This window comes from Dipteris shenzhenensis, chromosome 1, assembly GCF_047967505.1.
Source record: "Dipteris shenzhenensis isolate YYH24624 ecotype China chromosome 1, Dip_SZ_1.0, whole genome shotgun sequence".
NCBI lineage: Eukaryota > Viridiplantae > Streptophyta > Polypodiopsida > Gleicheniales > Dipteridaceae > Dipteris > Dipteris shenzhenensis.
The window spans coordinates 311,568-335,552 of NC_141596.1; the positions used below are offsets into that span (position 1 = coordinate 311,568).

The following is a 23,985-nucleotide window of genomic DNA, read 5'->3' on the forward strand; positions in this document are numbered from 1 at the left end:
TCCTATGAAGCTCGACTTCTACTGCCGACACTGCCTCCAGATCTCACAGGAGGGCTTCATCACACCTCCGGGTTACACATACCTTCATCTACCACATGCGCTCCGGATCTCCCTCGGTCAGTTTAGGGTTTCGTCACACACCGATTACGGATCGAGAGCGGACGCGCAGAGGGTATCCCACGAGAGGGCCGCCTTTGCCCACTTTGCGATTTGCAGGAGATCGAGTCGGAGGAGCACTTTGCTTTCAGATGTCCTATCTATTATGCCATTCGAGGCCGATACCACTGCCTCTTTCGCGACAGATTCGGCCCCCTCCCACACATGCTGCAGTTCTCGGATCAGCGATGCCTAGCCGCTTTCTTACATGAGATGACTCGCCACCGAGATACCTCTCTCTGAGCATGGTGACACGCGCAACACACACAGCGTGAGGACACCCAACGGCCCATCACTGATTTCTTCCAGTCACAAGATACCTCTCCTCAGTCTAGCCGACGACGCGGATGTGAGCGAGAGCCAGAGCCACGACAGTTGCGCCAGCGGACAAACTTACACATCCGGGTCCATGACATCTCATCTCTGCTCTCTGCCTGTCCCACCGGGGTTACCGTTGCCCTCATCCACAGGGCCACCCGCCGCCCCCGACGACCGAGCTCGACTAGGCCGCGTGACGTCAGAGGCCAATCATCTATCGCAGGGTTTTTTCCGGCCTCCCATCTGACGGCCCCTCTATGACTGGTGTCTGACGATCACCACCTGCACATATATATTGTATCTCCCCCCTCTGCCCCATTTTTGGTGCCCCCCCCTTCTTTTTTGTATCATCTAGAGGTAGATACATATTTTTTGTATCAGGACTAGACACACCATCCTTCATAACCTCTTTTTTTGTAGAAACGGTTGGCTGGCCCGTTTTGAGACCGCCACCGCTATGCTCATTGTATCAGTTATCTTTAGTCTCATAGACCTTCATGGTCTCCCGAAGACTTTAATAAACTTTCTTTCTTTCTGTCTCTCTCTCTCCGTACAGGCCGTCGTACAGTTCTGTAGCCCGTCGTACATCCTCGTATAGCCCGTCGTACATTCTCCGTACAGTTCCTCATAGCTTCTCCTTACAGTCCCGCAACCTCCCCGTATAGTCCATCGTACATTCTCCATACAGTCCCATACAGTTACTTGTAGCTTCTCCGTATAGCCCATCCTACAGCTCTCATAGTCTATCGTACCCTTTCTGTACATCCTGTACCACTCTATCGTACCAGCCCTGTACTTTCTCCGTACATCTTTCGCACTCCCTGTACTTTCTCCGAGCAAGCTCCTAGGGTCTCTGTCGCCACAATGTAAATATCCTAAGTCAAAGTATAATTGACCATTTATTTGATCGGTTAATTATGGTCAAAAGAGTTGTTCTATTGGTCAAAGAATTGACAACAGTCAAAGATACTTGACTTCGGTCAAGTAAGCCTGATTTCGATCAAGAAGACTTGGTTTATACCAAGAAGGTTAACTGCGGTTAACCAAGATGTGCCAACTTCGGTTGGAGAGACTTGACTATAATTAAGGCACCTCGAAGCCCCTTAATCATGATCAAGAGCGTTGACTCCGGTCAACCAGAGAATAAATATATTTATATATTTGTTATGTGTGCACATGTGTTCAGTGGGGATGCCCACCGTAACTAGGATTAGTCCACAGTTAATTATTTTGCATGCAAAGCGCTAACAATTAATGGGTGCCATGGTGGTGCGCTTTAATTAATTGTTACAAGTACTATGAGAGACTAAAGACCTAAGCAATTTGGAGCGTAGCAAGCATTTTGAAGGCCACCCGCGTGACTAAGTGCTACGAAGATCCCAGAAATTGCCCTGAGAGGCATGTAATAGGACTTAATTTAGATTTTAGACAAGTGGCATGTTGCCATTTTGGAATGAGCTTGAAGCTCTTGTAAAGATCGATTCATGTTTTGGATTTTTAGAGAAGCAGCTTTACGCTGAACTGTGTACTCCAATTTTCTCTCTCATGAATAAAAACCTTTGGGGGGGGTCCAGCCCGATGATTGTCCTGGGCCCTAGTGTATTTGTAGAGAGAGGGAGAGCATTTGAGAGTGTTTTTGCTGTATCGTAAGATTGCACAAGCAAGAAGGTTGAAAACCAGCGGCACGACGATTTCATTGGTATCAGAGCCAAGGCTCATAGCCTTCTTAGGCTGCGACGATCCAGCAAGAGAATAAAGATTCGATGTTGATTTTGAAGAAAGGATGGCGTTGGCCCAAGAGGTGGCAGCTGGAAGGTTTGGGGCTTCAAATCTGACGGGACAGGATTGCTTACTTCGAAGCCTATGAATGCACGAAAGCCCCTACGTCCAAACTGATCGGTTGTGTAAGGAATTGCCTTACGCATGAGTGTACAAGTAGGCGTCAGTGACCATCGCGGGGAGCATATTTGATTCCGCATGAAAGGTTTCACTCCGCCTAGAGGCATCTATGCAAGCGCACGTTTGATGGCAAAGGAAACGACGAAGAAGACCTTGATGGGATGCTTGGCGTGATTCATGATAGAAAAGCCTTCGTTTGGTTCTATGCACCTGTGACACGTGTGTGAAAAGACGAAGAAGATGATTGTGTGGTTAATGGAGCCGGCGACGCCGATGCAATGACATACGACTTGTCTCGAAGGAGATCTTTGCCAAGGTTTGGGCAGGCTTGCAGATGCTGACGTGGCAAAAAGACATGTGGCAGATAGCTAGAGCTTGCTGATGTGGCATAGGGCTGACATGGCACATGCATGTACAGTGATGACATGGCAGCCAGCTGGACTCCTGAGATGGCAAACGAGTGGTTAGACTAACCCTGGTTAGCTGGACTCTGGTTAGAGGTTCAGTTAGTGGGCCAACCAAACCAAACTGGTTGGTGTAAGCTTGGTCTACCCAACTGTATTCAGTTACTCTCAGTTACAGACTAACTGGCCTGCTCAACTAACCAGACCAGAGAAAGTCAGTTTGGTTAGTGTAACCAGCCGGTTACCCATCCAGTTACTGTCCCAAAAAAAAAAGGGCAGTTGCAGAGACTGTTTCTGCCAACAGTTTTCACCTGCCTGAGAGAGTATTTACTGTCAGAAAAAGCAGAAATCAGAGATTTGCAGAAAAAGAATATGCATGCCTTTGAGCAGTGAAAAGAGGGAAAAACAGATGCTTTTTGAAGTCATTTGCAGCAGCCAGAAAAGTGGCACACAGCTTTGAGTTTATGCCTTTAGTTGACAGCCCGGCACTGGCATAAGTTGTGAATGCAAGACACCTCTTGTTGAGGTAATTTTCTCTTTGAATAGCAAAGGCTGCGTGCATCAATTGCATACACAGTGTGTGTGAGAAACTTGCAGATCTCAGACAAGTTGTTGGAGAATGGCTCAATCACCTATCCAGTGGGATTCACAAGATAGGGATGCACATCCAAGACAGAGAAGTGTGCAGCAAACTTAGCAAGAATTTGAGTAGATGGTACGCATTTGTATGCAGGAGATGAAAAAACTCAGAAGGGATCTAAGAGCTCAGCATTTGTTTCAAGCAGAAACTATGCCTAATGCAGCTTATGATGTGCCAATGCCAGAGGCGCACTCTCGTGTACAGCCCGAGAGAGAGGGATCTCATAGGGGACGTTCTCATAGCAAGAAGAGATCGAGGCATCATCACCGATCTCCAAGCCCTTCACTGTCTACCTTAAGCTCAACTTCTGTATCTTCATCATCAGATAAACCATCCAGGAAAAGAAGGAAACACAAGAAGTCTAGGAAGAGCAAGTCTTCCAAGACCAAGGAATTCAAAGATGGGAGGTAAATCTGTTAAGTTTATGACCTATAATGGACAATATGGTCATACAGACAAAGCACTGCAGTTCATTAGGCAGTTTGATGCTGCATTCGGTACAAAAAAAATTTTAGAATCCTCCAAGATGAGAATGGTCAGTTTGTACTTGACAGCGACAGCTAGTGCATGGTGGAATGTACATACCACAAATGGGTCAGCCCCAAAGAGGTGGAAGGGCTTCAAGAAAGCCTTCTACGAGCAGTTCATGCCTAAACAGTTCAGAGATCATGTCCTTTAAGATTGGGACAATTTACATATGGATGCAGGGGTTACAATGGACATGTACAATCAAAAGTTTTGGGATGCTTATTTGTAGGTTGCACCCTTCCAAAGTATCTCCAAAAGAACCCAAATGAGAAAGTATAGAGCAGGTCTCAGTTCAAAAATTCAAGCAGTGGTGAATGCTTTGAGGGCAAAGAACATTCAAGACATTATGCATTCAGCTTCAGTAGCTAGTCTTGTGCAGATACAAGATCTAGCCACAGTGCCATCCTTGCATGCAGGAGGTACTGAAAGGAAGAAACCTGATTTTTTAAAATTAGAAAAGAAAGAGTATCCCGAGGTTGAGAAGAAAGGGTTTCACCCTTAGAAGCCAAGGGGTACTTAGCTTTCAAAGTCATATAAAGGCAAATCCCCATTCACTCCTGAACAGATAGTTGAATTCCGCAGAGATGGGAAATGCTTTAAATGTGGGAAAGAGGGGCATATGGCTGCCCAATGCCCTGAGAAGCCTTCGGGTTCTAAGGAGTAGAAAAAGCCACAAGTACCACCATCGAGACCAATGGTGAGAGCAGTCCCAGATGTTTTGGATAGTACCTCAGACCCAAAGGAAAAAGAGCTTTTGCTATCATGGGGAAAGTAAGAGATCAGCAAGCATTAATCCTATTTGATCCAGGGTCTACAGACAATTTCATATCCGAAGACTTAGCCCTGAGATTAGGGATCAAAACTGAAGAGCTAGGCAGAGCTCTTGATGCTGATCAAATGTTCCAGGGGAATCCAGTGCAAGTTACTCCTTTGATTGGAAAGCTCCGTGTCAATGTGCATAGTTATATAGATCATGAGGACTTCTTAATTTCTCCTCTCAAGTAGCATGATGTTGTACTTGGTACACCATGGTTCCATCGAAAGGGAGTAAAGATAGAATACCTTGAGAGGGTGCTGAGTTTTATCCATAGAGGAAAAAACCAGCGTTTAGTTGCCAAGAATAAAGGGGAAACTATCCCCATTGTATCTGATGTTACATGTGGTAAAGCAATAAAATGTGCAATTTTCGTGTACATGGCTTTTGTAAAAGAACAAGGTGAATGATATTCAATCATTCATAAGACCTGCCCAAGATTAAAAAAGTAAATAAAAAGGAATCCACTGAAAATGGTGTGAAGGAAGAGGAGATAAAGGGGGGAGGGAGAAAGAAAGAAGGAAAGAAAGAAAGAAAGAAAGTTTATTAAAGTCTTCAGAAGACCGATGGGTCTATGAGACTGTAAAAATCATGATACAATGAGCTGTGGTAGTGGAGCTACTAAACGAGCATCCATACCAATGCAAAACACAAAATGCAAAAAATGCAAAAATGCAGAATGGCAGTACTAAGTCCCAAGTACAGCATAGTCATGTCGATGGTCGACTATATATCAATCTCAACATCGTCATCAATATCATCATCATCCCCAGCAACAGCAAGATATCAGGATGGATGAGGCAGTGGAGGCATGAAGTTGGCAATAGAGTGTTGTCGGCCACTCACAGGTGCAGTCCTGGCACATCTCGTGGTCATAGCTCTGCGTCTAACAAGGGCTATCGTGACCCCCGTCGGTCGGGCTTTGACTCTAAACAAGGAGGGGATGTCTCCAAGTGTGATCTGTGTGACGACCCTCTGTCTGAGCTATCGAGTCACGGGCTCCGGGTCACGGTCATGTCGAGGCCTCATCTCGTTGGTGTCCATGTGATCTAGCTGAAAGAACTCCATGATAGAGCTCTGAGAGGGATCAACCGAGGAAGAAGTCTGCTCCTGTCTCTGTGCTCGGAGTATCCTCTCGCGGTGTCTAAGTGCCTCATGAATGAAACCTGCCAAACACCGCTGGTCTGGGTAGGAGAGGAAACGGGCTAAAATCCCATAACTGATCTCCTGCTGCTGCAAGTGCCATAGAAGAGGATAGAGCTATCCATGGTAGCCTGCTACGCCCCGAGGTATAATCCCCATATTCCCTAACTCGGTACAGATATGTGATGACTTGAAATGCAACATCTAAATGTAAAGAGGGTGACCCAAACTCAGCCTTAATGATCTGCTGAGGAACGGATGACTTACCACGAATCATCCGTGATAACATGAGAACTTGTAGCCGCTCCACACGGGCCCACTCTGTCTCCGACAAGTTTGGCCCCCAACAAGGGCTGCCGTACATCCCCGTTGGGCGAGCGAAGGAGTCAAAAAGCAACCCCTTGGTGCGTGGATCTTGAAAGTGTGAGCGGAAGCACTACTTCTCTAGCCTGGTCAATGAGGCATACCCTCTACTCAAGCATGCCTGCATCGCGGGTCTCATAGTGAAGCTCGGTCCGGAGATGATAACCCCAAGATAAGTGTATGATGAAACTATCTCAATAGATGACTCCGCAAATGTGAACTACTCCTGACGCATGATGGCTCGAGATGTATTGAAGATCATGACCTTGGTTTTACCCAGGTTGACCTTCAAATCATGAGACTCACAAAAGGACTGTAGTGCGTCTAGGTGTCTCTGAAGCCCCTCTGCTGAGGAAGACAAGAGAGCCACGTCATCTGCATAGAGCAAAATCTGGATCAGCGTGCCCGCAAGAGAGCAACCTACACCCCCCTGTGTCTGCATCACTGTCTCAAGGTCGTCAATGTAGAGGCCAAACAAGGTAGACGACAAACGACACCCTTGCTTGACCCCGATGGTTACTCATGATCTCGTCTGTCCACCTGGATCCTGCTCGAACTCTACCAAAAACTCTCTCGTAAAGTGCCATGACAGCCCAAATGATCTCCTTGTCATAACCCAAGTCCTGTAGGCGCCGTATCAGGCGGGCTCTCGGGACCGTGTCAAATGCCTTGCGCAAATCCACAAAGCAACAATAAACCCTCTGCTTCCATGACCTCGCCTTCTCGATGATACATCTGAGCGTGAGAATGTGGTCCATGGTTCCATGATCACGCCGGAATACGGCCTCTGTCCTGCTGCTCTAAGTCGTCGACACTCTGCAAGTCTGCTAGCCTTGGAGTCAAGTACTGATGCATAAATCTTGGACATGACATGTCTACTCATAATGGTCCTGTAGTTCTCCGGGCTCATGGGATCCCCTGCCTTGTGGATGGGTGAGATAGCGTTAATGGTCCAAGTGTGTGGAAATCCCAAACAAACTGCTTCCTTAAAAAGCTTTGCTAAGATCGGGGCTAGGAGGTTAATCCCATATACAATGAACTCAGTGCATAGCTCCTCATGATCCTTCGCTCGGCCATTATGAAGTTTCATTACGGCATCCTTTACCCCTCCTCTAGTGAAAAGGGTGCAGGATGTGGGACGAGGCATGTGTGAGAGATTAGGGACTGGCTGCTTTGGGATGTCATAAAGTGTGCGTGCATAATCAAACTAGATCTAGGTGTCAGTGAGTGGCAGAGGGGACCGTCCTTCTAGAAATCTCCACCAGAAGAGTTGTTACTAAACAAAATGTTTAGTAGCTCCTCCTCGTTTCGACGAACGAAGTCTAGTTTCTTCCTCCGTACCAGTCTACGGTATTCACGTAGCGTATCTGGTGCGCTTGGAAGACTATTTTTGGTTTCGAATCTGAGTTGACAGTGTAAGGCCTTACACTCATCATCGTATCAACTATTACAGGGGACAGTTCCAGGGGGTGGTGGGCGGGTGGAGCGGGTGGTGTGGGAAAAGCGTGAATGGCAACCTCGTGTAGTGAGCGGGTGACAAGGGCAGCACGATTCTCTAAAAGGGGTATGAAGTCAATATAAGCGAGAAGTATGTACAGACGGCCAGAGTAAGAAGGTGAGTGATCTCGATCAAAGCGTATATCGTGGTAGGTGGAGTAAGCACTGAGTGGGGTGGAAGATGCTGTGCGAAGGGAGGTGGAGATGCGAAAGAAAAGGTATGTATGATCAGCCCATGGGGGGAGAGGTGCTACAGTGAAGTCAGTAATGCGAGATGTGAAGACAGGGGATCCCATGATGTAATCAACAACACTAGAGCTCCCCCCATGTGGAAAGCATGTGAAACCACTTGAAGCGGGCCATCTGTCAAGATCATTATAGATAATGAGATCATGTATCCTGCCTAGGTCTAATAGGGCCTGCCCATAAGATGAGAATGGACCTCGCCTGTCAGCCGAAACCCGTAGCATACCTGTCTCCTCAAGGTCATCATCTGCCAGTAGAGTGAAATCATCTCTGAAGTCAAGAAGTGGTACCTGACGGGCCCTTGTCCTCGCGTTGAAGTGCCCCACTAGAAGGACTTCTCTGCGGCTAGAACAGTCAACGATGGACTGATAAAGGGCAGCAAATGGGGATGTGTCATCATCACCTCGAATATCTCTGGCAAAGTGGGAGGTCTTCGGGGGGAAGTAGCAAACTGCGACAAACAGCAGATCCCGGCTGTCCATGTGTCATATCCGGATCCAAAGAAATCTGGAATGTGTATCTCTCTGCTCTACTGAAATGATCCGCCCAAGTGTGGATCTGAAAAGGACTACAACTCCACTTGAACCTCGAACTCCTCCTCTACCCCTCGTCTCCTCTCTGTAGGTAGACTCCCATGTATATCCGCTGACTATAGGAAGAGGGCACTCTGGACTCTGATGTGTCTTTGTATAGAAGACTATGTCGTGGCCTGTATAGGATTCTGAGAAGTTTCTTGGTTCTCACCATAAGGTACCATTACAGTTCCAAATGGTGTAGGACAGGGTCTCGGATATCTGAGTCTCATAGACCCCGCTTCCCTATGTAGCGGAGGGGGTAGGTGCCCTACGGGGGCCTGTAAGAAGTCGTCCCTCTCGTACCATTGCCCACTTCCCCTCCTTCTAGGCCTGATGCCGCTGTTGCAACAAAGAGCACCTCTCCTCAACTTGTAAAGGTGTGAGGTCCTCATCCATAGAGATTGCTGGCTGATCTCGAAGGACTCTGACCTGCGTCGTAGAGCTGAAAGTCGTGCCTAGATGTCATGGAATCGTATGATCAGGGGTTGCTCTCGGTTGGGATCTCTCCCCACCCGCCATGCCCTCTCTATCCTGTGCTCAGCCACACCCAAGGTAGCGGCCACGAACGCAGTCGCATCTACCATCGATGTAGCCTCAGTGCGTGGGATCCCGTGTACTCTGATGTTGAGAGCCTTACTGGCTCTTTGCTGCTGCTCCATGAGGGTAGCCGAAACGGTTACCATTGTGGGTTCCCATTTGGCCACGTCAACCCATGTGGAAGTCTCCTCAATAGCAGATTGCATGCTTGCAATCTGTGCCTCGACCACCGGGACAGTGTGTATGGCTGTGACCTCCTGTCGGAGCTGCATGATATCATGTCTGAGTCCCTGAATAAGACCCGCATGCTCCCAAATGGCCCTAGCCTGCTCCTGTATGATGCGGCTCTGCTCCTAGTTGAAGCGGACTTGCTCCCGTGCGAAGCAAGTCAGCTCCATCTCACGCTCACGGAAACTATGTATCTCCGTGAGCAAGGTCTCATGGGCCTCTAGTGTATCAGCCCACCCATGTCCATGCTGAAACTGTGGTGACTGTGGCATGAAAGAGTGGGACTGAGAGTCCGGAACCTGGACGGTGATTGAGTGAGGAACAAAGATGACAGTGGAATGGATGAGGCAGTCCCAACGGGGTGTGGGAGGGTGGGCTGACTGAGAGGGAGAGGGGAGAGTGAAGCGTAATGTGGCACAGTGTATGACACCTCCGAAGTAGGGGTCATAAGCTGTGTGAAAGCTGTAACAGGAGAAGAGGGGAAGGGAACAACAACCGGTGCCATGGGCATGAGTATGTCACTGATCGTAGATGTAGAGGGAGTTGAGACTAGAACTAGAGCTAGGCCTGAAGCGGGGACTGAAGTCGAAGTAGAGATAGAGATAGAGGGAGCTGAGGCTGGAGCTGAAAACGAAACTGACACTGTAGCGGGAGTTGAGGTTGAGGTAGAGATAGAGGCTGAAGAAGCTAAGGCGGGTCCTACCTTTGCCTTGATGTCTACCCCGAGTCCACTTCCGGTTGTAACGTGTGTTCACATCCTCCAATTTCAGTTGTGTCGTTTGCTTTTTTTTGTTGTTGTTGTTATTGTCATCTTTCTTGGCTTTGTCCCCCATTTCTCTTGGAGTGCGGGTACAGATCTTAGTGTTCGATCGGGAGCGGGAGCACCGGTTCCCCCCCCCATAATGGGAGGCACGTCCAGTGCAAGGTGGTGGAGAGGCAGGGCGGAAGCCTCAGGTGGAGAAGGAGGAGAGGCTAAGATGGCGAGGAGGGAGGGATGGCTGAGAAGGTGGTGAGGGTAGCAGAGAAGGGGGGGGCGATGGATGAGCGGAAAAGGAGGGAGGGAGGTGGCTGAGCTTCGCATGAGTGGATAGCAGAGAAGCTGACCTTTATCCATGTTTTGTCTTCCTCAGTGCACCATCACTCATGGACAACAAAGCCATAGTGAATGGGAGGACCATGCCACACCATTCTTGACTCCAAAGGAAAGTACAAGGTTCTCATGATGATTCCCAAACTTTCATGTAGGAAGTTGGTAGTTGAACTCTCCATGACCTAGCACAAGGATCTATCTTATCAAGAATGGCAAGATTTGATGAATGGCAAGGTAGCACAGGATGGGATATGGTGGCACAAACAACAAAAAGCGGGCACAATCACTTGTCTATCATTTAGTCAATCGTATTTGATTATTAGACATGGCATGTTGTGGAGTAGGGTTCTCCAGTCTTGAATTTTGTTTCAATTTCAGCAGAACAAGGTGTCACAAGCATCCCTCCACCCATGGACACTTGCTAACCCTAGGACAATACTCTTGCACTAGGCTAGGAGATGGATAAAATGGCAACCAAGCTTGGTCAAGAGCTTGAGCTATGGAAGTAATCTAAGGGTGCCTTAGCCAAGTGGCAAAGATTGAAGCGATGAGCTTTTGTCCTTGACATGAGCCTATGAATGCTTGAAGGGATCACCACCAGCTAACATGAGGAAGGAGATGAGGAGGGCTGTCCAAGCTCAGCCAAGGAAGGGGTTAAAAGAGGTACATAAAACCTACATGTGGTACAATAGCTCTCCATCAGTCAAAATTTTGAGTAATTTGACGATGTTGACAGCCATCAAGACCTAGGTAGACAAATGGGACAAGTCTTAGGAGCTAATTGACAAAGTAAAAATAACTTTGAGCTCCAAGGGGCTTACGAACAATGGAGGTAGTTGGTTGTAATATAGTGTCGTGCCACTGGTTCTGCTGCATCAGGGTGAGACCAATTTTGTGAATAATCTCTTAGGAGCCTCAAGCCGTCCTCCTTTAAATCAACTCAAGATGTTGAGATAGAAGATTTGAGAGGGCCGTGTTCACCTCCTCAATTAACAAGGTATTCCAAAGGGTAGGTGGATCGGTAGCCCAGTTGAGTGGATGGGCAGGTGTTATTGGCCGCTTAGTAAGACACCTGTGCAGATGGCATTTTTTGGAGGTTTGGGAGGCAAGGGCAGTACAAGTTTAAAAAGGTTTCCAAAAGAATTTGTGGACTGAAAGCTCAGGTGACTGGACCAGCAGGTGCAGTTGGCTGTTTAGTAAGACATATGTGCAGGTGGCTTTGTGTTGGAGGTTCGTGCAGACAAGGGCAGTAATAGTTATCTAAGGGTTGAAGGTGCAATCAAGACATGCAAGAAATTACAATGGGAAGCCAACAAACAGGATTCAATGGACTAAATGATAAGTTTGTTAGAGAGGCTGGTAATCCTCCATTTCACTTTGGTATTGAGATTTATGCCTTGCTAAAAACTTTGGCTTTTTACCTTTCCCGTTCTGTCTGGCATAGTTGAACAGCAACCTTTCTTCAAATGTTCTTGAAGAGAGATTTCAAAGATTGCATGATATAGCTGAGTGTTCTTATTTTCCTTGATATAATCATAGACTTACATGGCACATCAACACTGATTGGATTGGACTACTATGTAGCACACAGAATATGGAATTAGGAATTCATCATCTTGCCTGTAGAGAGTCACCATTTGGCAATGTAATGGTTTCATACCGCCCTTCTGCCGCAGCACTTTCAAGCTCTGCCTGTTTTGCTATATTCAAGAACACCTCCTCAAGAGTTGCCAAATTGACTTGAATGTCTGTGATACCAAATTCTGCTTCTTTCTCTTGCAAATCAGTGAAAAAATCCTGCATTGTAATCCATCAACCCCTCATAAATTTATGAAAGAAAGCTCCAGAATGCAGGACATGTCACACAAAATATATAATATCAAGTAAATAAAAGCATTGCATGAGAATTAAGGTAACGTCTTTTTGAAAAAATCCTTCATAAAAACTTCAACTTTTTGCTAAGAAAATGAGGCAAACATATATGAGTAGCTAACAATAAGTACCGTCAGTTGACTCTCCTTTTCGCGAGGTATAATAAAAGTGATAAATGCCTTGTTCTCTTCTTTAGGTACTACTCCTAGTTGCTGCTTTGCATCCAACATCAATATTAGTCTTATGAGAGAAAAAGTGTGCAAGATTCAGAATAGAAAGTGTTACTAAATTATTTGTGAGAAAGTCTCACCTCTTTGAAAAATGACTTCATGTGATCTGTTTTCAGGTCATCTTCTTGTTGTTGCTCGCTACTTTTTCTGTTCAGGCTGACAGTAACAACGTATCCAGCACCAAATCGTGACTTTAAATAGAGTGATGTCCCAATGCAGCGAAGCTTCCCATTAGCCATGATAGCTATCCTGTCACTTAATATATCTGCTTCCTCCATCGAATGAGTGGTCAAAATTATAGCCCGTCCTCTCTTTGCTCCTTCAATAATGTCCCATACATGCCTGCGTGTTATTGGGTCCATACCAGTTGTCTGCAGCCACCAGAAACCAAAATTGAGCCAAGGTAACAATAGCTACACTCAGATGATGTTCATTAGAAATTACTTTAAGTGATTATAAATGCAAACTATTCAGGAAGACTAACAGAAGCTTCGGCTCTAAACAACAGCAATAGTATTACCGGTTCATCAAGATATACAATTTTGGGATCTCCAATCAAAGAAATGGCAACGCTTAGTCGCCGCTTCATCCCTCCACTGTAATTTGCGGCCCGCATATTCACAGCTTCTGCAAGCTTGACTCGAAAAAGCAGCTCTGTGGAAGTCTGTATTGAAACAGCGATATGATTCAGGTTGTTGGCAGACTTTTTAATTAAAAAATGTGGTATTGTCTTTAAAGATGGAATAATATTCCCATGTCTTATCCAGAAGAAGGGGGTAGAGAAAATATGTGGTGAAATATTATCCCAGAAACTACAATGTTTTTTAACTGATTCAAGCAAAGAAATGTCAATTACCTCCTTCACAAGAGACGGTGGCAGACCCTTGATCCTTGCAAATAGGTGGAGGTGTTCCAGCCCAGTCAAAGCATCCCACAAGATATCAAACTGAAATGCAAGTTGATCAAAAGTGTGTCAAATGTACCTGTAGAAATAACCCCATAACCAAAAAGAGCAAGAACTCTCTACCTGCATACCTGAGGACAAACTCCCATGTAACTGCGAATATTAGACATGCCCTGTGCACTTCTTATTGAATTCCCATAAACCAAGGCTGTGATCAACTAGACGCAGTGAGAAACACGCAAAACTTAGGGCTTAGGGATTCCACCACATAACAGATGCTTCGTATTACCAAAAAGAGTGACCACTCAGCTTTTTAAATGTATCTGGAAAGTTGGCAAATCAACAGGAACAAGGATGATGTATATTGAACGCAAGCAAACTGTTTCTCTTCAAAGAAGTGGAAATCCCATTCATGAATAGCATGTTGGGAAATTAAGAAACATAAGAGCGAAACATACCATCACCAGCTGTGACAGGAACAATTCCTGTAAGACAATTGATTGTTGTGGTCTTTCCAGCACCATTAGGACCAAGCAAGCAGAAAAGTTTGTTTTTTTCGATATGGACCCATAAGCTCTGCAATAGTCAACTTCAAATAAGATGAACAAACTTGTTGCAGAAATGTTTTTGTAGCTATATTTATTAAGAATATTGCTTTGAGAATACATTTAGAGAGTTTACTTATGTCATATATCAATTTACTTCAGGATCTTTCAAGAAGAAGTATGGGATATGTTACATATAAAAAACAATGTACATCAATGATCAGGTGGAAGAGCCAGCAAGGGAGATCTGAAAGACAAGAGACAAGTGTCTCAATCATGAGAAAAACAAAAATCAGGATTATACACTAGGTGGGTGGGCCAACATGGCATCTTATAGGATACTTACTTTATGGAAGGCAAAAAATTGCATAAACCCATGACTGGGTGCTAAGATAATGTTAAGTGACAGTTTCCAATGCTTGAGAATGAAAAAACGATATTTCAATACTTGTTCAATCCCCGGGGACATTGGAGAAAGATAAGATTAATGAACCAACAATTGAGACATTTCTTTCTCCAATTGAAATTCATTAGAATCCAAGTACAAATATAAAAAAGTAAACAAATAAGAAGAGATTTCTAGTTGGACAAGCAAGGCTACCCATTCTTTGCGACTTTGTTTAGTCCATGCACCGACAAGCAACCTAATGTTGGCGATTTCTAGAGGATACTCCATTTTAGGTAGAAAGTGTGGCGACCATACGACTGTACCTGCTCAGTACACATTTGGTGTGATTTTTGGCAGGCATTCTTGCAGGTGTTCTTTGGCAGGCATTCTTGCAGATAGCCACTATTTGGCTTGCATTTTCGGAGCGCATTTGGGGCATATTGTTTTGTTGCAAGCATTGCAGTCAAGTTGCAGAACCTGCTCCAGAAATTTGGGGCTTTTTAGTTATGCTTGCAATCTTGCAGGTAAATTTTGGGGCTTTTGCAGTTTTTGCACATAATTGCAAAATTTGGGGCTTTTAGTTCAATTGCCTCTTTCACGGGCAATTTCTTGCAGAAATTTGGGGCTTTTAGTTCAATTGCCTCTTTCACGGGCAATTTCTTGCAGAAATTTGGGGCTTTTGCATTGTGGATGCAATTTGGCAGTTGAAAGAGCATTTTGGAGATTTGCAAGCAGTTTTGGACTTAGTGTGAGTCCATTTGCAAACTTTTGCCACTTTTTGTGGATTTCCTCTGCAGATTTTTGGGCATTTGCAAAGCATTGTGGTGAATTTCGAGCCTTTGATAGGCTGTGACAGTATTTGTCACTGTGGTCAGATTTTGGTTGTGCATTTTGCATCCCAGGAAGGGATTTTTCTTGTACAGTTTGCTAGGTTTTTTAGTTTATCTGGCAAAAATAGCTCAGAACAACCCCAATGAGGTGTTTGGAGTCCTCACTCACGAGTGGCTCCCACAACAAAGCAGAAAAGATGGGATTCTAGAGATGCACAAGCTCTATCAGTGATTTCTCTTTCTGTCAAGAGGTTCATTATTTCTCACATTCGGTCATGCGAGACCTCAAAGGCAGCTTGGGAGATATTAGAGAGTATCACACCTATGAATTCTCTTCTTGAGTCCTATCTTGGCTTCCACACCTTGTTGAATTTGTCATTGAGGGGGGACAGCAATCCTCTCTCGTTTCATGAGTTGGTAGGACACGAAGAAATATGGCAACACAGGGTGGCTAGCATGCCATGCTTTCTAAGTTTAAGCCCAAGGGAAAAGGGCAGCAAAAGCAACATGCCAATCAGCCCCCGCACATCAACATAAAGCTGATTTAGGACAGCACTCTTATAAGGCTAAGGGTGATGCAGATAAGCCTAAAAAGAAGGGTATTTGTCACTACTACAAGACGCCAGGTCATTATATTGGTGAATGCAAGATGCGCATAGCTAAAGAAAAGAAAAGCGATTCAGGTATGGCTATGTTAGATGCATCAGCTCCTCATGCACATGATGGGGGAGATGTTATAGCCAACTTTCTGAAAGAGCAAACTTGTTACTCATCCAAATGCCCCGATTCAGCTAGAGGCTGATTTTGTACCTCCGCAAGGTGTTAGGTGAAGTTGTCAGGCAAGAGATTCAAGAGATACACACAGCCAAAACAGTCCCAAATTGGTTGCTACAGACTCTCAGGGAGAGTAGGCTTGAGGCACCATTGCTTGGCAGGACTCGTAGTGCAGTAAGGTATGCACGGGGGGCTCTTTCAGTTGAGACAACTTATGCAAGTACTCTACTTGATGAAGTAGAACCTGACTCTTTTGAAGAAGCAAAGGATAATGTGCATTGGATGCATGCCATGCACAATGAATTGCAATCCATTGAGAAAAATTAGACTTGGGATGTTGTGGATTTGCCACCAGGTAAGCATGCCATTTACCAAGTGGGTTTTCAAAGTGGAACAGAAGCCAGATGGGTCCATTGACAAGTACAAGACAAGGCTGGTTGCTGAAGGCTGTGCACAGAACAAGGGCATAGATTATGAGGAGACTTTTGCTCCAACATCCCAGATGACCACCATAAGGTCAATTATTACCATGGCTGCAAATTTTGTTTGGAATGTCTATTAGTTGGACATAAAAATAGCTTTCCTTAATGGGCATTTGCAGGAAGAGGTTTATGTCAAACAACCTCCTGGATTTGAACTTTCTAGGAATGCACTTCAGGTTTGCAAGCTGAACAAAGCTTTGTATGGGCTGAACAAGCCCCACATGCATGGTATGCCAAGATTGATGCATTCCTGGCAAGTAAGGGGTTACATAATAGTCCGACGGAAAGCACCCTCTACATCAAGAAGGAGGGGGGGGATATTGAGTTTACACCTTCAACTCAAAACCCAGCACACATGGATTATAACCCAAGTGCAAGAGGAAGAGAGGAGATTCCTATTGATAAGCTGATTTTCCAGCTTAGCAATATGATTGAGCAGTCCATTATGACAAGATTAGGAACTAAGAGGACTTTAAACTTTGGGGATTAAGAGTTGAGTACCCCTTCTAAGAGGTCCAAATTCCAACCGCGAGAGAGAATTAAGTTCCCCAAATATGATGGGGCAAGGGAGGCTGACAAAATACTCAATTGGATTCGCCATTTTTAGCTATACTTTGCCCATCAAGACAAGACCAAGCAAGAGAAGCTTGCTCTTGCCACATTGCATCTGCAGAAGCCTAATGTAGTGGTCTTTTCACAAACAGGAAAAGAGCCTATTCATGAATGGGCTAAGTTCGTGGAGCAACTGAAAGCCACTTTCATGCCACCAAGGCATGAAGAGAACCTAACCTTTTGTTGGGAGAGGTTTAGGTAGTTCAATAATGAGAGTAATGCAGCTTTTACAGCCAGATTTTGGAAACTCTCTCTAGAGTTACCCGAAAAGAGTGAGGACGATGGGAGAAAGAAGTATTTAGCAGCCTTAAGCCCAAAAGTAAGGTACGAGGTTGAAATGTTTAACTCGACCACGCTTAAGGAACTCACTAAGCTGGCTAAAATAGCCGAGAGGAAATTGAATCCTCGTAAACCCTTCAATAAGGAGGGTGGGTCATCATCTAAGACCAACAATATACCCACTTTTAGGAAACCAAACCGGTTTAAGAATAATAAAGGGAAGGATAAAGCTCTTGTAAGGAATGTTAACAGCCAATCACGTCCTGGAAGGATGCCATTTTTCTTCTATGACGGACGAAGAGAAGAGGAAGTTGATTAAGGAAGGAAAATATTTCGGGTGTAAGAAACATAAGCCAGGGCACGTATGGCATAAATGTCCCGTTCTCTTGGCTAAGATTGCCAAGACGAATTCAGTAAAAGGGAAAGCCAAGGCAAGCAGGAGGGTGAGGCTTCTACCTTGTCACCCTCGAAATCTACCGTGACTATTGAGCCAATAGTGAATGTTGTCCATTCAGCCAATACCTTTGGGCCTCATGATCTTTTTAAGGTGTATGGATTCGTGAATGGACAGAGAATAGTGGTTCTCCTAGACGATGGATGTAATTATGACTTAGTGAGTGATAGATTGGTAAAATTACTCCATCTTAAACCAGAATCTATAAAAAACATGTCGCTCTTAGGAGCTTTTAGGGGACACAATGAAGAAGACACATCCATAGTACATAATATTCATTTTCGTATACAAAAATATAAAGATCGAAGGGATTTTCTAGTAGCTCCTTTACAAGACGTTGACATGATTCTAGGTAAACCATGGCGGTATGATTTTAACCCTGCTATTCATCCTCATACTCATCATTGTTGCTCTGTACAGTTGCTCTGTACATAAGGATTGTAGGGGATCAAGACGTGTATGCAATTCCATTGATTACTCCTACCCAAGCAAAAAGATTGGTAAAAAGAGGGGTAGATTGTAATCTTGTGTATATACGGGATTCACGAGATCTTCATATCTCAAAAGAAGATCGGAAGAGAAATGAGTTCCTTAGAGCTTATGAGGATCGATTTTCAAGAGATGACTCATTCGAATTGCCTATGGTAGCCCCAATCCTTTCTTTTTGGCTCTTGAGCTTTTCATGCATTGCATGGTGTATCCCGTATTCCCGTGTGGAGCGTGCTCTAACGGTTTTCTTTAATACTTAATAGAAGTCTCTTTTTTGCCCAAAAAAAAAAAAAGCCTATGGAGAGAGAAGATGATCATGCCATAGACTTAGAGCCAGGAGCTTCTCCTCCATGTAGAGTCCCATATAGGATGAACAGGATAGAAATGGAGGAGGTAGAAAAACAAATTGAAGATCTATTGCAAAAAGGCCTGATTCGACCAAGCAGTTCTCCATTTGGAGCACCTGTATTATTGGTCAAGAAGAAGGATGGATCATATCGTTGTAGAAAATAGGAGAGTGAGAGAGTGAGAGAGTTGAATGTAAGTTTGCAATAGATGAAGTGACTGAATACAAGAAGAGGGAAAGGTTTTGTCTAAGTGACAAAACCTTATCCTTCACTAACCATAGTTAGTGAACTAACTGTGATTAGGGGAAAAAAGGGAAAAGTGCCCCTAACTTACGTCTTACATTACATTGGTCACTGCTAGAATATAATAATAATTCTAACACCCGCCTGCAGTGCCAATGTCATGTACAAGGAAATGATCAATCACCAAAAAGAGATAAGTTCAGGGCACTGCGAAATGCCTCAAACTTTTCACGTGGAAGTGCTTTGGTGAAGATGTCTGCAACATTGTCATGTGTTGACACATAGATCATACTGATCTCTCCTGCATGCAACTTCTCTCTGACATAGTGATAGTGAACCTCAATGTGCTTCGTGCGAGCATGAAACACAGGATTTTTTGCCACTACTATAGCACTCTGACTATCAGTGAGAATCGGAGAAGGACCCTCCAATGAAAGATGAAGATCAACAAACAAACGACACAGCCAAACACATTCAATTGTCGCTGTGAAAGCTGCCTTATACTCAGCTTCACATGAGGAGGTAGCCACTGTAGATTGTTTCTTGCTCAACCAAGAAATGCAAGCATGTCCTAGAAAGAAACAATTCCCGCTGGTGGACTGCCTAGTATCATAGCCCAATCTGAGTCACTGTAAGCATGCATCTGCAAGACACCCCCCTTGGGAAACATCAAGCCAAAAGACTTTGTACCTTGCAAGTAACGGAAGATGCGTTTACAGCCTGCCAATGCATAAGCTTTGGGCTGTGCATATACCTGCTCACCTGAGAAACTGAAACTGAATATCAGGTCGTGTATTGCAGAGATAAATGAGGCATCCAATAGCCTGGCTATAGAGTGTGACATCAATTGATTCACCTGCATCATGCATTGTAAGCTTCAGCCCCGGCTCCATGGGAGTGGACATAGGCTTGCAATCATGCATGTTGAATCTGTCCAAGAGTTTTTGAACATACTTGGACTGAGACATAACAATGCCACATTTCTCTTGAATAAATTGGATCCCCAAAAAGAAATGCAACAAGCCCAAGTTTGACATATCAAATGTAGCTTTCAATCGGACTTTGAGATCTGCAATTACTTCCTCATTTGATCCGGTGAGCAGCATGTCATCTACATAAAGAATGATGACCAAAATATCCCCCCCATCCTTCTTGATGTAGAGGGTGCTCTCAGTTGGACTATTGTGCAGCCCCTTGCTGGTTAGAAAGGCATCAATTTTGGCATACCATGCACATGGGGCTTGTTTCAGCCCATACAAAGCTTTATTCAGCTTGCATACCTGATGTGCATTTCCTGAAATTTCAAAGCTCGGAGGTTGTTTGACATAAACCTCTTCCAACAAGTCTCCATTAAGGAAAACTGTTTTAATGTCCAACTGATGAACATTCCATTCAAAATTTGCAGGCATTGCTATAACTGACCTGATGGTGATCATTCTGGATGTAGGAGCAAAAGTCTCCTCATAATCTATGTCCTTTTTCTAAGCATATCCTTTTGCAACCAGCCTTGCCTTGTACCCGATCAATGGACCCATCTGGCTTTCTTCTGACTTTGAAAACCCAACATGTACCTATGGCATTCTTGCCTGATGGCAAATCCACGACATCCAAGTCTGATTTTTATGAATGGATTGCAATTCATCACGCATGGCATTCATCCAATGCACATTATCCTTTGCTTCTTTCAAATGTCTCAGGCTCCTCATCAGAAGAGTACCTGCATAAGCTCATTCAACTGAAAGAGCCCCCCCTGTGTACCTTACTGCACTACGAGTCCTGTTAGGCAATGGAGCCTCAAGCTTACTCTCCCTGAGAGTTTGAAGCAACCAATTCAGGACTGTTTTGGCTGCATGTATCTCTTGAATTTCTTGCCTGACAACTTCATCCACACCTTGAGGTTGTACTCAATCAGCTGGGGGCTGAATCTGTACATATGGATCTGGCGGAGGTTGCTGTCAATTCTAAGTTTCAGCGGGGGAACCAAATGCTATAGGAAGCATCCCCTCAAACACATTATTTGAAGAGGCTGGAATCTGAAATTCAGCATGTGTATGTGCAGAATTTTCAGAGAATATAACATCTCTATTAACAAAAATCTTGCGTGTAGCAGGATTGTAGAGACGATAGCCTTTGCTTTGTAAACTATATCTCACAAAAATGCATTTGAGTGCCTTATCTGACAACTTGTGTTTGAACTCCACAGGCACGTGGGCATATGCAGCACAACCAAAAACTCTGAAATGGTCCACTGAAGGCTTTCTTCCATGCCAGCCTTTGTAGGATCCCGATTTGAAATATAGTTGGCACACATGAGGCCCTCTAGCCAAAACCTGTGAGGCAACTTCTTACTTGTGAGCATGCATCTATCCATTTCCATGGCAATGCGATTCTTCCGCTCAGCTTTGCCACTCTGTTGAGGTGTAAGCCTCACTGTAAGCTGATGCATGATGCCTTTTTCTTTCAAAAATGTCTCAAATTCATGAGACATATACTCCCCCCCTCGATCTCTTCGAAGTGTCTGCACCTTGAGTGCTATCTCATTCTCAACCATAGACACATAGTGTTTGAAATGCATAAACACTTCTGATTTTGCCTTGAGACCATAGACCCAAGTGTGGTTGGTAAAGTCATCTATGAATGTAACAAAATAGAGATAACCCCCAAAAGCAAGTGTCCTCATGGGACCGCAGACATCACTGTGAATAAGCTGTAATTTCCGTGTAGCTTTCACTGCACCATCCTTTTTGAAGGGAAGTCTATGCATTTTGCCAAGAATGCAGCCTTCACATGCATGAGGAGGAGGCGACTCCAAGGGAGGCAATGCATCAACCATATCATGCCTCTGAAGTGTCATTAAGCTGCCATAGTTCATGTGCCCATACCTGGCATGCCATAGCTCTGCATTCTGCATCGCAGCAGTGGGAGTGCTAACTGATAATGCAAGATGGGATCTTTTTTCATATAGATCAAGCTAAAAAAGACCCCAATACAAAGTGCCAGACAACATCAAATCATAGTCATTTTCTTTGTCTCTGACTGCACACTTGTCATCATAAAAAACAACCTGAAATCCTCCTCTATTGAGTGAGGACACTGAAAGCAAATTCTTATTTATCCCTGGCACATAGAGAACATCTGAAATTCTGAAATCTGTGCCATCAGTGGATGTGAGAATAATGTCTCCCACTCCACACACTGAATAAGAAGAATTATTCGCACAAGTTACCTTCTTGGTGGGTGAAGAATGCAGAGTTACAAACAGACTCTTCTTGGAAGTGATGTGCTTTGAAGCACCACTGTCAAAATACCAAGTATGAAGTGTCTCATCAATACTAAAGGAGCATTCATTCTTTGAAGGATCATAACTGCAAGTCAAGAAAGCATATGGGTCATCATCATTAGTGACTGTAATATCAGAACTACCCACTAAAAAATATGAAGTGCAAGACAAAAAGGCATAGTGCTCTTCAACAGAGTGGGTTGCAACATCTCCTCCATCATGAGAATGTGGAACTGATGCATTTGACACAGCCATACTGGAATCCCTTTTCTTCTCTTTGGCTATGCGCTTCTTACACTCTCCAATATAATGACTTGGCTTCTTGCAATAATGACAGATGCCCTTCTTTTTCTACTTATTTGTATCACCCTTTGCCTTATAAGAAGGCTGTCCAAAATCAGCTTTATGCTGATGTGTGGGCTGATTGGCATGTGGCTTTTGTTGCCCTTTACCCTTGGGCTTGAACTTGGAGAGCATAGCATGCTCGCCAGCCCAAGTTGTCATATTTCTGCGAGTTTGTTCCTCCTGTAACAGAAGTCCTACCAACTCGTGAAAGGAGAGAGGATTGCTGCCCCCCCTCAATGACAAATTCAGCGAGGTGTGGAAACCGAGATAGGACTCAGGAAGAGAGTTCAGAGTGGTGGTGATCATCTCTGAATCCGGAATGACTTCATCATTATTTAGCAATTGTTCCTTGAGGTCCTGAAGCTTTGTGAGGTGAGAATTCATGGAATCTCCCTCCTCCATATGTGTACGGGAAAGTTCTCGCTTCAGAAAGGAAACCTTGGCATCATTTCTTTTCTGCAAACATACTGTCCAGTATCTCCCAAGCTGCCATAGATGTCTTGCATAACCGAATATAAGGTATAATGAACCTCTTGACAGAAAGAGAAATTACTGAAAGAGCTTGTGCATCTCTAGAGTCCCATCTTTTTTGCTCTGCTGTGGGAGCTCCTGGAGCGGCTGCTCCAACCACCTGTGCTGCATTTGTACCTCTACCCCTGCCTCCAGCTGTAGGAGTGATAGGTGTAGTCGATGTTTTTGGTCTTGCTTCATCTCCATTGACATAATCCCAAAGATGTCTGCCAACCAAGATATTGCGAACCATGAAACTCCACAAGGAGTAGTTGGTGCCATCCAACTTATCCTCTTGCGTGAGAACCCTTAACACCTCATTGGAGTTGTTCTGAGCCATTTATACCAGAAAATATAAAAAAATACAGAAGACTGACCAAGTGAAATCTCTTCCTGGGATATAAAATGGACAAGTAAAATCTGCAAAGAAAAATCTGCCCACAGTGACAAATATTGTCACAACCTGTCAAAGGCTCAGAATGCACTTCAATTATCCTGCAAATGCTCTCCAAAACTGCCAAAAAACACTGCTTCTGCAATGTCACTCAAAATGAGTCCAAAATTGCTTGCAATATAGTCCCAAAATGCTTGTACTCTGCCAAATTGCATCAGAATGCCAAAAGCCCCAATTTCTCCAGGGAAATTGCATCCAAAAGAGGGCAAATTGTCTGAAAGCCCCAAAAATGCAAGAAATTGTTGTGTAAAGCAAAAAGCCCTAAGTTTTTGCAAGAAATTGCAACTTAGAAAGGGGCAAATTGTTTGAAAGCCCCAAATATTGCAAAATTTGCAGTGCAAAACCAAAAGCCGCAAATTTTGGGGTGAAATTGAACTGAAATTGAGACAAATCCACAAATCCACGAAAAGCCCCAAATTTTGCAAAATGCCTGATGCACAGAATGTGCTTAAATCTGTCCAAAAATCTGCCTAGCCAAACAATGGCTCCCTATAAAATGCACGTGTGTG

General features: G+C 44.4%; 1 protein-coding gene across 1 annotated transcript in view; it reads right to left on the bottom strand.

Annotated features, from left to right (window-relative positions):
* Positions 1-23,985, bottom strand: part of LOC147905221 (ABC transporter A family member 2-like) — a 118,028-nt gene that overhangs the window by 48,050 nt on the left and 45,993 nt on the right. Inside the window, exons 9-15 of the mRNA XM_087378756.1 lie at positions 13,903-14,020; positions 13,576-13,652; positions 13,397-13,486; positions 13,061-13,204; positions 12,621-12,911; positions 12,442-12,522; positions 12,059-12,235 (exon numbers count right to left, since the gene is read on the bottom strand). Coding sequence (XP_087234882.1) covers positions 12,059-12,235; positions 12,442-12,522; positions 12,621-12,911; positions 13,061-13,204; positions 13,397-13,486; positions 13,576-13,652; positions 13,903-14,020 — 978 coding nt within the window. The remainder of the gene's footprint in view (positions 1-12,058; positions 12,236-12,441; positions 12,523-12,620; positions 12,912-13,060; positions 13,205-13,396; positions 13,487-13,575; positions 13,653-13,902; positions 14,021-23,985) is intronic.